Raw genomic sequence first — 15,257 nt, 5'->3', positions numbered from 1 at the left:
GGAGCGGAACTAGAACCAGGGCCCAGACTTCTGTGACCTAAACTCACTCGGTGTGCACTGGGATTGAACGGGCAGGGAAGGAGCTAGTTCAAGGGCTTGGAGCCAGGAGGAAAGATCGGGGTCATCAGTCGCTGTAGTACACACCCAGAGGCCAAATGAGAAAGTGAAAGCACCCCAATTCCACGTGGACATTCAAAGAGAACAACAGTGTCTTGTTACTCATTCAGATCATTTATTAAGAGCGAAAGTCGGGCCATCTCATCTGTGTGATATTGCAACATGAAAAGTCACATACATTACTAAGGAGACCCCACAGAATTGAGAGCCTTTCAACAGTACAGAGCCATAGATTACAAAATTAAAATACAAATGATCCCCCAAGTTTGGCAGGAAACATGTACACTATGAGGAGGCCTGGAATGGAAGGGCACTTGCTTTTCAATAAGGCAGTTACAAAATGGAAAAAAAAAAAAAGAAATCCACCCCCCCGCCAAACACTCTGATGGGCATAACAGGTAATAGAAATATGAGACAGGGGTCCTGTACAACCCTGTCATTGGCAAAGATGTGTTCATTCAGTGACAGCAACCAAAGGGTTTGTGTTTTAAGATGCAGGCTAGATGAAGCAACTGATTGTAGACATTTCTACCTTAAGAAAAGGTCCCACCTTGCCCCAGTTTGGATCCCACCTGAAAACATCAGATCACCTTTATTCTTCCTAACCATAAACTTGGAAACAGTCTGTAATGAAACAAAAGGAATAAAAAGGCACCCCTACAGCACCATGCTTCCCAGGGCATGACTGAGAGCTCACCTGTCCTGCAGGTCAACTGCCTAGCTCAGTAACAGGGGCTGGGAGACTGCGAATCACAAGGCCACAGAACTAACTGTCTATCCGAGTCAGGGCCAACTGAATCACACACGCTCCAAGGACCACCTGAAAGGCAGGAGTCTGACCAACAGATCACAGAGCAAGGCCATTTCAAGAGACTTTAGATTCTAGGAGAACACTACACCTTCCTCTAGGACTTTGAACCCTGGTCTTAAATTATAGGCTAGTTCTGTTCACCCCTCCCATTCATTTTGCACAACTCAAATGACTGCTTTTCTAATCATTCATTCAACCTTGAGTTCTGCAGGTTGGTCTTGGGATCCTTTGCTCAGTTGCAAGGTCTTAAGAATCTGAGGGCAACTCACTTTACACTGGATTAGAGTCGTGCAAGTCAGAAAGGGAGAGGAGCACGGGACAGGTCCCAAAGGTGACAGGTTAGGCCAGGTAAGGCCTGGACCCGGGTAAGTCTTTTTTGAATTTGTTTCCCCATCTCATTCCCCTAAGAATGAATTGGACAATAGTAACTTTATAGCTTGAAAATATGGCACTTGTCTGACACTGAGAGATGTGGTTCCCCCACGTTCCTAAGCTCTGTTTTCTCAGTAAAAACAACATGTGAAGTACTTGCAGGAATCTTAATGTATAAGCCTTCAGCAGCTACGGAAACTTTAAACTCCACACAGAGCAATATTCTAAAATTTTCTAGCTAAAGTGTTTCCTAAGTGATGTGAGCATTAGCTTTTGTGGAACAAGCATGGAACTAAGGCCTCCTCTGTCTTATGTCTTGTTTGTTTGTTTGTTTTTAGCCAATAGCATCCCTGCCTCCCGACTCTCTCCATCAGCTTCAGCAAGGACCAGGCTGATGGGGTTTCCTCAGTATTCTCCAACACGGAACTGAATGCACCAATACTCAGGGGGGTGGGCAATCAGGACGCCAACATGTCTACTTGCTAGCTGCTCCTTTTCAAACAATTGCTATGCCGCAGGACAGCGCCAGTAATTGGGTCCTTGGCCAAGATGAGCAACTTGTTACATGTGGGCAGAGACTCGGATGGAAGTTACAGAGAACGCAGAAAAAGCCAGAAGTCTACAAAGATAGAACCAGATACCCCCAGGAGGTAGTGAGTTCTCTGTCCTCAGAGGTGTTTAAGCCCAGACTGCTCAAACCCTTGGGGGATGGTTGGAGGCAGAATGTCAGCACCTATGGGGAGACTGGACTGGATGAGTTAAAAGGCCCTTTACCAACTTCTGAAGCTTGTCATTATAATGACTGAGAGCCTTCAGATGATTTCCATGAAGCAATCACTCTGGGTCGGGATAGCTTATTTCAATAGGCGAGGCCCCCAGAGTAAGCTTCCTCTCCTGACTTCTCCCTTCCTCCAGGCACTTGTCCTGTAGGATATTAACCAAAAATGCCCACATAATAAACAGCTGAAATGCCAGGGTAGGATGCAACATTCCAGCTGCAAACAATTATTAGTATCTGTTCTCTGGAAAGCTAGCAGTGAATATTTAGCTTTGACAGGAACATCCAACAGCTTAGTGACTATAACACATAAGTGAAATTCCTCCTCATTTTACAACACTGGTCTTGAATCCTTTGGTTTCAATCTTTCATAGGATTCAGTTATGATCTTTTTCATGTGCTGTTGCCAACCTAAGAGTTTGTTCGTTGAAATAAGAAGTTTGTCCATTTGTTTTTTATAAACCTTAAAATGGAGCAACATGAATGGCAGGATATTGACATTTCCATGTGATATCCTTCAGGGCATATGAGAAAACCATACCAGGCCCGAACTGAGGCAGGAACCATGCTCTTTAAGAAGGCAGTGCCAGTTCTATTTCAAATTCCAGTTATGCCCAGGAGCACCGAGAGGAAAGAAGGCAATGCTGCAATGTTACAGGTGGAGAGAAACGAAGAGTCCTTGGCAGGCGGCGTAAAAATGCAGGCAGTCAAGATGAACACTGCTTGCCCCAAACCCCACTGCTCCCTGAAGCCAGACCTAGTTGCTTTGGAGGGCCCGGCCATTTCTAACAGGCAGGCAGAAGTCTCCTGCCCACAGATCAAGCCATGGGAAACTGCAGAAGAGACTAAGGCAAGTGGTTTAGTGGTTTGATGAAAGAACAGATTTCTGCACACAAGAGAAATGTAAGTTCAGATAGCTTTGTCTTTTCTCTCACCTGATGTGTTTTCAAAGGTGGAAAAGAGACCCACAACCTCCACTTTCCAAAGGTGACTCCCTTTAGAGGAAAGACGATGTCATGGGAGTCAAGTGCGCACAGCACCTGGCTGGAGGTGGAAAGTTTCCCCAGGCTCCTCTTTGGAACAAAAGCATTCTTACAGACAGACTTGAACAGATGGATCCTAACACCATATTCTTGTACAGAATATATCTTGTACTGCTGTCTCTCTCAACTGGGAAAACAGATTTACTGTTAGAAAAATAGTGACATGACGTACACATCCATAATTTTGGTTTAAGCATCAGAAAAATACACCCTCTAACTCAGTAACATAGGGACATTTCCAGAAAGCAGGTTACCAATGAATCCCTTAACCTACAGGCCCCAGTTGCCCCCAAACTCCAGCCTGATGAGAAAACACACCCCCCTGACAAAGGGAACTTCGTGTCTGATGCCTTCAAAGCCTTTCTATTTTCTAATTCAGCTTCTCAGGGAAAAAAACTAGATAATCCACACACCTTTGAGCCGTCTTGCTGCTTACATATACATCAACATCAGCTATAAGTAGTGAGAAACCTTTAAATACATCAGGATCTGAATGACTAAACATTCAGCACCCTGACATGCCATCCACAGCCAGGTGTATTAAAATAAGACCCCCTCGTAGCCTAGAGTATGTTCTATGTACATTCATCTACACATGTGTAAAAAAGATGCAATCTGCTAGACATGCAGTTTGAACACCGGCGAAAGCTGTGTTGCAATGGAACACACTGCGTTTTAGTGAGAGTGGTGACCCTGTCCCCAAGCCACAGAAAGCAGGGCACTCTGCTCCACAGACATGAATCCACCACCTTGCTCAGTGCAGATTTTCGTTCTGACTTCTCTGTGTTGATGCTCAGATTAAGCCATGTAGGAGACATTAAAACTCTGCCCAAGGCCAGGCTGTCCACAGCTCCTTTTAGTATTTAAGGCTTAAGAACTCAGAATTAAAACTGAGTAAGAAAATGATACTTTTGACCACAGTATATGTCAAGAGGGTCAGAAATTAGCATTCCAAATCCTTTCCTTCTCTTTTTCTCCCATTTCTTACCCAACACCCTCTGCCCCCGAACACATTGATTAGAAAAATTTGGAAAAGTAGACTTTTGGATATAAAGCTTTGTTTTCAAAGGATGCTTTGGCTGTGATATAATTAGATCGAGGAAACGGAGTTTTTGAATGTAAAAATATCAGGTAATTATTAATACTTAAAAAGAAAATCACGTTAGCAATCTTTCCCCCTAAAAAGGAGGCAAATTGCTCTCAAAAACGAGCATCAGATGGCACTGACCTTTGTTGCTCAAAACCATGATTTGCTGCTGATCTTGGAGCCCAGGGTATCAAGGCCCATCACACTTTCTACCCCAGAGCTGGACTGCTGAGCAGGAGTCACATGGCCCTTGGCAGCTTCCTTGGTGGTTGTGAACTATGGATTAGTACTTCTGAAAACATGAGCTCCAAACCACTGAGTATCTCTGTTTGCCAAAGAATTGATGGCCCAGGAGAATGGCTGAAGTCATAGCGCATAACTTCACCTCAAAGAATGAAGCACAGAGGGGTGTGCAAAGGGCTGCTTCTTACAGGTCGCATCCATGTTTCTGGAACCTCCACAAAGACAGCTTGGCACATGCGATTGCCCTGAATCCTCATTGGATCTGAAACCTTTTGTTGTGTATCAGGATTTCCTCCACACTCTAGAATTTAAGTGGCGGACCACAGACATGGCAGAGGTCTCGTTAACTAGAGGTGTGAAGCAGATGTTACAAGGCTGGCACGGTTAGTCACAGCCCAATTAGCCAACAGATACTGACTGAATGCCTACTGTGTGTAAGGCGCAGGGCCAGTGAAGGGGACCAGGGTCAAACTGATTTTCTGATAAATGACAAAGCTTTTTAGGAGGCGGGGCACTACGTCCCCAGCACACTTGGGTGTGCTCATGCACCTCCCCCATCAGCTGTACCCTGCTGCTATTCCAGGGTGACATCTCACACGTGGCAGTGTGGGATTATAAGGTGACCACCAAAATATTTGTTATCCCACACTTCCAGAAGAACTGACTTGATGTTTTCTTAAATGCTGCAATACATAGTTTTCTTTAATTCTTTTTATGATCTTGTTTTTTCAGCCCAGTAGTTGCCTTAAAAGAAAGTCTTTGTATACACATGCTGAATCAGGAGAATATAATCCTCCTGACCAAAGAGATTTACAGTATTTATCATTCAAACTTTTTTATTTACAATAAAACTTAAAAGTCTCTATGGGCTTAAATGTAGCAGATATCACCTGTGCATTAGGCCTTCTACTTCATCTTCACTCAAGCTGCTTGCCACCCTCGGATTTCTGGTCCAGTCTACTCTTGTTACTCTTCACCATGTAGATGAAGTAGGCAAGGGTCTCTTTTTCGTTCACAGGTATGTTCCTGAAGTGTCGACTGACAGTCTACATGGGGGAAAAAAACGGAACAACATGCATAAATCAGGGCCACAGATTCTAAATTGGGCAAAAGAGGAAGTAGGAAGCTGTTGCCAGAGACATGCAGGGATTATGACCACTGCTGAAGTCCCTGCCATGGTAAGAGCTCAGACTGTTCTTACATTCCCTGGGATCTAGGTGGTTTGCTTTCCAGGCTTCCAAAAGCAGGACTTTAACCCACAACACCTCCAGAAGGTGCAGTTCTATTTTAGTGGCAGCCAGCTGTCCATCATGCCCTGATCTCAAGGTTATCCCAATGGAGGCAGAGACTGGGGCTGCTCTGGTGGCCAGCTCTCAGGCCCCAGAACTGGGTGAAAAAGTGTCTTTTTAGAAATTATGGCAAATGGATAGCCAATCAAACATATAAGTATGTGACCCAAGAATTCATCTTGAAAGACATCAGATTTGAAGAAAAATTCACCATTCACTCTGTATTCCTGATAACTTTGCTTCATTCTATAAGTACTAAGAACGCATGTCACCTCTTGCCCCAGCTCATCCTGTCCCTTCCACCAGGGGTGAATACTGGCAAATGGGTAATGTCATCTTAAAGTGGGAAAGGCTTATGTACTCGTAAGTTTTAACTGGATACTGGTGAAGGAGTTTAAGAAAAAATAATAGCTCAGCAAGAAATCTCTAAAGGAAAGACCAAAAATCAGTGGGGTTGTGAGCCTTTAAGGAAATCTCTGGATGGACTGAGTGACCAGGACAGATAAAAAGAGTCAGAGAATTAGAACTACAGAGTGGTTATTTCTGGATGGTAGGATTGTATTTTTCTTTTCTCCATTTCCCAAATTTTCTATAATCGGCAGAAAAACACGTTAAGAAAAGAAGGATGAGCGAGTACCCATACAAATGCCAACAGGACAGAAGTATCCAGCCAGGTGGTCAGTATATTAAAATAATGGCCAATGGAGCAATTCCCCACCTCCAAACTGTGTTAAGAACTCAGGGCAGGAGAAAACGTTCTTGGGCTCCATTCAGTATAATAAATACCTCCATTACCAACATGAGAGTAGAAGAAATCAAGGGAAAAAAACCCAAAGAAAGAAAAGTATCTCTTACAAAGGTTTTTGATATGATTAGTCTGACACGTACTATGAAGAAAGGAACATATCTATAAAGAATCGTGCAAAACAAGATTTAAATAAATGAACAAATAACAGAGTCTAATTAGGAGTTCTGAAACTCCGGGCTCAATTCTGCTACCAGCACACTGTGTGATTTTAAGCAAGTCCTTCCCTCTTCCTGTGCCATGGTTTATTTTATGGAAACAGAGCCTTCCCAGGTCTAAAGCTGAGGGATTCTTAACTGTGCGACAGAGGAAACAGAGAGCTGCTTCCAGGCCTCTGAAGGGGATTGTGATCGACAGGCACACACAGCAATAGGGAGAATCAAGGTCACCATCAGAAGCCCAATGCTGGCTCTCTCTTTTCTGAATGCAATTTCGTCTACCTACTTCTGCTAACTGGGCCTTATTGAAGCCTGGTCTGGTCTGCAATTTGTAGTGTCGTTTATAACGTCGTAGAGTGTTCACCTGCAGCTGGAACAGATCAACCTGGAGAGAAGAGGAGAAACACATTATCCATCAGCTGACCAGCCATGACTCACCGAGAACCCACCATGTGCCTCGCACTATACTAGGTAGGGGTGGGGATGGAGAGGACTACAAAGAAGTCTTAGAAATGGTCCACTGAGGACTACTAACTGGCTGGGAGGACAAAAATAACAGTGGACAAAGAGTCCTGGCTGGGGAGGGGTGGTCCCAGAAGGCTAATGGAGGCAGTGAAGGAGGCGAAGGAGAGGCAGGGTTTAGAAAGGCAGTGAGACACAGAGAAACGATAGGGAATAAGGGAGAAGATCAGATGCAAAGAAAGCCAGGAGATGAATAAGTGGGTGAGGGGGTCGGAGGTTGTCCTGACGGATTTCACAGGTGAGGCTGGATGGTAGCATGTCTGGAAGAGCAGAAGGAGCTATCACAGGTGGTAGAAGGTGAGGTTCCAGGAAGATGGAGCTAGTGGTTTGTAGGGACAAGTGATGGGGAGGGGGGCAGAAGGAGATGCTGTAGTGATGAACCAGAGGTGACATGATGAAGTGGAGCTTTGAGGGGTGACGATGCTAGAAGGGAACACCAAGCATGGAGAGCAAAGGTAAAACCAGACAGACATCCTGGAGGGAGATGGGCCAGAGTTTGGCAGCAGACTGGACAGAGGGGTGTGAAACACAGTGGGAAGTGCTGTTCTTCTCAAATAGTTCTTTCCTAGGCTCAGCCTTAGGGATTAGAATCTGTAGCAACCCTCCAGGGAAAGCTCAAAAGCTACTGTGACAAGTGTACAAATCCAGTTAGGGCTGGGGTTTCTGCAGATGACTGGACATAAGAGGGGAAAGGACCCCTCCCTTTTTCTTCTAACACAGGAAGAGAGGAAAGCTGCACAGTCATGAAACATTGAAGGCCCAGAAAGTTGGGCTGCTTTTACCTGCCTCTAAAAGAGATGTTCTTGCTTCAGGCAGGTGGAGAGCACTTAAAAACAAAATGAATGATCAATATGAGGGACCAAAGTCCTTCATTCTTCTTAAAACATTCCTCAAACCTTTTCCTTTCTTTCTTTCTTTACTGTTTTTTCGTGAGAGGGGGGCTGCATTTAGAAATTGAATATATACATTTCTTTATAAAATAATAATAACGCTAAAGGCAATATAAAGATACATTAACCAATGCTAGAAAAGGGGACACGGGGTGGGGGTGGGGGGCGCAGAGGGAAAGGATCGTATTTTCAAAGGTTTCCTCCACATCTGCAGACAAAGGCCCACCTACTCTTTCTATTCCTACAATCGTTTTCACTTTGAGTGCTAACAAGCAGGCAGTTGCCTTATGAAATATTCATGTGTCAAATACTCAGTGTATTCTATAAACAGTTCTTCTTTGCTGAGTCTTAAGTGAAAACAATTTAAATAGAAAGGAACCAATATTCCTTCCTGGACCTTGCTTAATAGACACTGGCATTTTGATGAAAGGCGGCCTTCTGCTTTGAGACCCTAGGTCTTGTGGTCTGGTGTCGTGGTTCTCAACATGGGACAATTTTGCCCCTCAGAGAACACCTGGCATGTGTGGAGACATTTTTTTGATTGTCACGACTTGGGGTGGCATGACTGGCATCTAGTGGGTTGGATCCAGGGATGCTGCTAAACATCCTACAATACGCAGGACAGCAGCCAGAACTCAAAGTCATCTGGCCCCAAAGGCCAGTAGTGCCAGGGTTGAGAACTCCTGGTCCAGTAACACTGACTTTGGAATGGATCCTTGGGAACAAGCCTGAACTAGGAACGAGACAGTGATAGAAAATCAGAGCTGGTATGAACTGACAACTTACACCTTCATTTTGCAGACCAGAAAACAGGGGAAGTGACTTCCCCCAAACCATACAAACTCCATCTCAAACTTCAAAGACAAAAACAAAGTTTTAAACAATTTGACATTGTGATTGTATTTAAGTATTTGTTAGGGTTATTCTTACAGAAAGGCTGCATGGACTACTGAAAAGGGAACTGGACTGGAGCCCCCCAAGCCGTATATGTGACGTTGGGTCTCTGTGTTTGTCTGTACAATGGTGGGGCAGTCAGACCAGTTGATTTCTAAGCTTTCAGCTCTCAGATTTGGTATTACTCTTATTTTGTAATTCACTTTTCAAATAAACAGCCAAACAAAGGGACTGAAATGACTTCTTAGCACAAAACGCAGGCTGGAGGTAAGGATCAGATTAGAATCCGCTCTCCCAGCTTTCTTGAGCTGATTTTTGTGGACAGTTACCTCAGGAATGTCAGTGTCGTGCTCAGGAGAATCTCCACCATCGTCACTTGTCTTCCTCTTCCTTTTATTTCGTACACTCTGGATGAAATTTTTGTGGAAATCGCAGATATACAGGTGCCTGACCTGATGGGAAGCAAATTAAAGTCAGAGTTGTCATTTCCATGGACACAGCTACAGGTATCTGTCAAGTGAATGGGCCCCTCTCCTTTACAAGGCACTGGGGACAGAGGGGAGAACTGAGTGCGAGCCGCCATTTCCAGACGTTTGCCACTGAGTTGCAGAGCACGACACCCACAAGACAACACGAACGTCTCACTGAACACCAAGTCCCCACGGAAAGACAACAGTCTGGATTCAGTGGAGACAGGGTAGAGGTCACTGACTAGACAGGAGGATTTGTAGGTAGACAGGAAGCATTCCAGAGGGAGGACGACAGAAGGTGTGAGTAGGAGGCCCAGGGTGGACAGTGTCTGGTGGAGGCGACTAACCAGGCAGGAACATAAGGAGAAATTTGGGTGGTGGTAGGGGGTGGGGTCCATATCAGAACAGCTTTGACCTTGACTTTCCTTTAGATAAGATAGAGCCCCCCAAGGCTTTTGAAGCAAGGAGTGACATGACATTTTCAGACATGTAGGAGTTAGGAACTTACAGTGGGCTGGAATGCATTGCCCCAGGAAGGAGAAAAGCAGGAAATGGTCTGTGGTAATGCTAGACAGGACACACTATTTTTAAATTGACAAAAGGTAGTATCGTAGGATGACAACTCTCTGAAATATTTTATTTCTGTGTATCATGTTCTAATTCTTGCATTACCTCACATCTGATCCACAAAGAGAATTGAAGAGAGATATACAAGTTCTCACAAGGTGGAACCACCGAGAAGAACCTGGATACTAGGCCTGATTTTCTTATAGGTTGGAGGCAGTGACAGCAGCTGAGACTGAAGAATACGTTTTTATTTGAGAATGTCGGTATCAGGGTTGGCTGGAGGAACCAACTGAACAACTTACAGAAACTGAATGCCTATGTAAATTACATGGGGCTGTTGTCACCGAAACAGATGTTGCACCTCTGTTCTCGAGAGATTTCTGAATTTGACTTTATTCCTTAAATTCTTAAAGATGAAAGCAGGCTGATAGGAAACCAGCATCAATTATGTCAGGCCTTTTCATGGAGAAAGTAATGAAAACTGCTTTTTATCGGAAGAATTATCACTCTCATGTAGCTGGATGAGTGAGTTGTTTTTACACTGTGGTGCTGGGTGCTGGTGTCTTATGGACAGCAAGAACTCAGTAAATGCTGTGGTGTCCACATTGGCATACCTTGGATCTAAAAGTAGCTTAGGCCAGTAAAAGTCACCATTTACATATGTTACAAATTGGGACAGCTTTGCCAGATTCAACTCTGCCAAAGGACTTTCAGACATAGCATGTGTCACTATCTCAAAGAATCCCACTGAGTTGATATATATACTACGAACATACTTTTATCAGGGAAGAGAGCACACTCACAGCACGCGCTACTTCCCTGACAGGAAGCTGGTCCTCACGTTAGCCAGTTCCACATGTAAACTCTGAGAGATTAAACGGCTCCTCAAATTCAGTAACAAATTTGGTAGGAGAACAGGCAAAAGAGGTGATTTCCTAAAGCTGTGACTGGGAGATTTCAGTTCAGGACATTAGAATGATGGAATTCTAAACGGAAGAGAACTTAGCAATCACCTCCCTGGCCCCCATTGCATTTTCTAGAGGGATTAAACTGAAGCTACCCAGAGTCGGGAAATGACCTAGCCAAGGTCACCCAAGCCTTCTAACCCTTGGCACGTCCTTTCTTCCCTTGACATTTGTCTTCTATTCTCAACTTACACTTTTCTCCAGAAAAAAGCTGAAATATGTTCCATTGGAGGGATGTGTTATCTTAATAAATCACAGAACACTGCCAATGTCTACACAATATGAGGTAAACTGCCTCAGTTGGATTTTTGGTGCTATTATTTAAAAAGCTTCCCTGCTAGACCCTCTTACGAGACATACAGTCATTTCTACCTAACCATTTTCAAGTACATACTGGTTTTCAGACATTTCAGAGCTCAGTGGCCTTTGGGAGGGGAGGAGGAAGGAGGGTGGTAGCAAAGGCTCTAGTGTTTATTTTTCCTGTTTCATTTTCTACAACAGCTAAAAATTCTTGTAACACAGCATTTACTTAGAATTGAATTCCTGCCCAAGCCTGTGAGAATGAAATAGAATCCCTTTCAGAAAAAATGGCTCTACACCACCACCTTGAAACAAATTGTGAGTGATTCCACCTCGAAACCCTACTCCTTCAGAAGCATTACCTTTGGGGAAGGCTAGTGCCAGGCTTAGGCTGTCTCTCTTCTACACAGTGTGTGTGAAACAATCAACACAGCTCAACACAGGTTTTCTAGTGGGGTCACTAGGGAAATGGAGCCCCAACAGCAGCAGCACAGTCGTTCAGATGTGATGACATCCAAGGGTTTAAAAGAACTGGACATTTCTTTTTTTTAAGGACTGAATAATATTATTATTGTAAGCTGCTCAAGTAAAGGCTCCCAACAACCTACACAGAAGGTGGGCAATGTTTTGAAGAGGATGAATTCACTGCTGTCTTAGAATTAAGCATTTCACTTCAACATATGTCCCATCTGGACCACCTCAGTGTCTAGCCAGTTTGCTTTCAGATAAATTCCATCCATTCATTCATTGATACGAGATTTGTAGTAAGAGAGCCCCAACTACTTAAAAATAGCATCTTTCAAGAGTTGCAAGTGTATTATAATCAACTTTAAAAAAAATTGGGGATGGGAGGGAAGAGCCTGGAAGAAAGGGCAAGGAAGAGTTTTAATTTATTAAAGACTTAATAAAGTTTATGTATGAGGCTTGGAAATTAGATAATGGGTTTAAGAAATTAACCAGACGTTTAGGTGCTGTGTGACTTTGGCACTGTCCCTCCCTAGCTGGGCTTCAGTTTCAACTGTAAACTCGTTTAAGTGGAAAAGCGGGACTCCTTTCAGTTTAACAATCAGTTTCTGATTTCCCCCAACAGTGGAGAGATTTTCTAAAAGATAATGGATGTTAACCACCTAAGCTCTTAGCTGGTCTATCTGAATATTCAACACCCCCTTAATTCATTTCCAGTTCCTAATTGTGAGGCAGGCACTTAAAGCGTGCAGCAACAGATGTCAAAACTAAAAAGTTCTCAATTGGTTGACAATAGGCACATCTTTAGAATTGTTAACTACAAGAGGTGAAATCACACAGGAAAAGTTTTCCTATAGGTAGGCACGAAACACAGGGCAAGTCTATCCATTTTAACACCCCCCCCCCAACTCCCACGCATTTCTACGGAAGCTACCCCTTGATTTTCTTCCTTCCAGCATCTTCGACTGCAAGAACCACCTCCCAAGACCTGGTCTTGGCCTGATTTCTGCCACATCCTTGAAAATCCCATTTCCTCACAGCTGCCTGCGAAGCAGAGAGCTCCGGGATCCTCTGCAGAAGCCGAGGCCGCGGGCAGCCAGGGAAGTAACTGCCACCTTTCCTTTTCTGAAGGAATAACAGGGTTCCGTGGAGGAGAAGTTGGAGAAGTGTCGGGTCCCTTCACCACTCCTCCCCAATACTTGCTTCTTCGCAGGCCAACACAATGAACCCCTTCTCCCTGCTTCAATACCTAAACCAATAAAACGAGCTAAAAACTGTTGTCAATCTTCCTAGGCAGGAAGGCTCCTCGGAGTCCCCTGCCCAAACCTCCCGGATTTGGGCAGAATCCTAGAGAGAGCACGTCAGCGCTGAAGCGGCCTTAGAAACCCGGAGTCCAACTACTCAGTTAGCAGATAAAGGGTGGCGAGGCCCAGGGCGGGGAGGGCCCCGGAGTCCCGCGGGTAGTCCGAGGGCAGCCGCAGGGAGCCCAGTGGGGGCCGCGGGGGCGGGCACTCACGCTCTTGTCGATGTCCAGCTTGAGTTTCTTCTGTGAGATGCTCTTCTGGACCCTCTTGCTGAAGGAGGCGTTGCCCGCGGGCCGGACGCAGCGCTCGCCGTCCTCGATGAGGCAGCAGCTCTGGCCGTAGCCCGGGGCAGCGGCCGGGGCGGCAGGGGGCCCTTCGCGGCTGTCCTCCTCGGTGCTAAAGCCGTTCATCTCCCCGCCCCGGGCCAGCCCCTCGGGAAGAGGTCACCTGTAGGCCACTCCGCGGCCGTTCTCCCCGCGGGGCAGGTCGCTGAGACCCCCAGACCCGAGGGTCCCAGAGTCCGTCTCCAGACAAGGCACTGCACTGCCCCGCGCCCGGGAGGGCCCGCTCCGCTCCGCCACGCTCCGGCTCCTTTGGCTCCGGCTCCTTTGGCTCCGGCCCCGCGTCTCTGGAAAGCCCCTTCCTCCCCGCTCGAGGCCCCGGGGTTGACTCCAGCGGCTCGCAGGGCCCCGCCGGGGGTCACCCGGAGGCGCCTTCTGCCGGGGGCCCAGAACCGTTACCCTTCGGCAGGGGCGTCCGGGAGGGCGTCCCTGGAAGCGGCGGCTCCCCGGGGACTTCAGGCCGGGGTTGCCAGAGGGTTTCGAGGGCCCCCGCTGGCTCCCGCCTTCTTTCGGCTGCTGGGCAAACTCGCCGCCGGGCAGCTCCCTCGGGGTGGCGCGGCCTCCCCGCGCGGGGCCCGGCCTCGAACCCGCGGCGCCCGGGCCCCGCGGAGTGTCCGGCCCGCCCCACCCCTGCAGCCCCTCGGCTGCGCCAGGAGTCCCGCGGCAGCCCCTGGGCCGCCCGGCCGCCGCCCGCCCAGTGCTCCGCACCACAACAGTTCGCTGCCCCCGCCCTCCGAGGGACAGCGGAAGTCCCGCCTCCGTGCACCTATTGGCCGCATTTACTCTCTGGGCGGGGTCGCCGCCGCCGCTGGCGTTCCCCATTGGGCCCCATCGCCGCCATTCCCCGGCGCCTGGCTACTTCCTGGACTCTGCTGGGATGGGTTCAAAGTAGAGAAAGTGGAAGAAGGAAGAGTTCCCAGGTTGAAGGAGGGGAACCGGGCTGCACTCTCCCTGCCCGGGGAGAGATGGTGACCCGGGGCCTGGCTGCAAGGAAGGCCAGACTCCGGGAACAGAGGATCATATTCGGGACAGACAGAAGTACAGACATGGGCGGGGGCGCAGAGCGACTGACATGGGGAGGGACATATTTGGGGGGGTTGGCTAAAGGGGATAGAGGTACTGTCGTGAGAGACAGACCAGGTAAAACGGAAGGACAAGGACCAAAGGACCTGCAGACGTGGGAGGCAGGGTAGGTGAAGCAGGACAGAAAGCCAGTCATGGCGGGAAAGACAGAGGACAACCCCATGTATATATGTGGAAAGATGTAGAGAGGAGATGATGGGAGTTTGATGGCGAGTCTTGCAAGGTAGTTGGATGCTTGAGGGTGGCGGAGACCCCAGACTGGAGACTGGGACTGGCTTGGACCCTGCGGAAAGAGGAGGGAGGGAAGGAGACCCCCAGGGACTTGGGTGACCCCTCCGCTGAGAAGCAGCAGACGGAATAAGGTCTGAAGGGTGAACTACCGTAGGTGAACCGCGGGGACAGAAGAGGTGCTGCGGAGGAGAGGGAAAAAAGGCTGGGGCTGGAGGACCAAGGGCCAATCTCGGTTTGCAGAGCCTGGAAGGGCTTGCGGTGTGTTGGGCCCTCCCTGGAACTCTGGTGCGCTGTTAAGCTGTAGCTTCTGTTGCTTTAAGCCTCCCCGTCCACCCGCGAGGTGACCTTGCCCTGCCAAGCCCCTGAGCTTGGGGTTCAACGCCTAGGACGTCACACACACTCAGAAAGTCTGACAGAGAAATCCTCTGGTCTAGCACACTTATTCAGGGCACCTCTCCACTGGGCAGCTTGGGGACAAATGAGGGCCAAAGTCCCCCAAGGGACCAGCCCAGGGTCATGAGG

The 15,257-nt window shown here is 47.3% G+C and overlaps 1 protein-coding gene across 1 annotated transcript; it reads right to left on the bottom strand.

The window, feature by feature from the left end:
* Positions 1–210: 210 nt before the first annotated feature.
* SAP30L (SAP30 like) lies at positions 211–13,490 on the bottom strand. The gene is made up of 4 exons (XM_019750400.2): positions 13,293–13,490; positions 9,339–9,461; positions 6,990–7,088; positions 211–5,497 (listed from the first exon to the last, which is right to left on the bottom strand). Exons 1-4 carry the CDS (start codon positions 13,488–13,490, stop codon positions 5,369–5,371), a joined length of 549 nt encoding a protein of 182 aa, XP_019605959.1. The 3' UTR covers positions 211–5,368.
* Positions 13,491–15,257: the final 1,767 nt, after the last annotated feature.

Source organism: Rhinolophus sinicus, linkage group LG10 (genome assembly GCF_036562045.2).
Source record: "Rhinolophus sinicus isolate RSC01 linkage group LG10, ASM3656204v1, whole genome shotgun sequence".
NCBI classification, from domain to species: Eukaryota; Metazoa; Chordata; class Mammalia; order Chiroptera; family Rhinolophidae; genus Rhinolophus; species Rhinolophus sinicus.
This window is presented reverse-complemented; position numbering and strand designations above follow the sequence as displayed.

Excerpts from the sequence above, each read along its gene's own strand:
- SAP30L (XM_019750400.2), bottom strand. The coding sequence starts at position 13,490 with ATGAACGGCTTTAGCACCGAGGAGGACAGCCGCGAAGGGCCCCCTGCC. Across the intron at positions 9,462-13,292 it reads AGCTGGACATCGACAAGAGC|GTCAGGCACCTGTATATCTG; the intron begins GTGAGTGCCCGC and ends GCTTCCCATCAG. Across the intron at positions 5,498-6,989 it reads ATAAGGCCCAGTTAGCAGAA|ACTGTCAGTCGACACTTCAG; the intron begins GTAGGTAGACGA and ends TCCCCCATGTAG.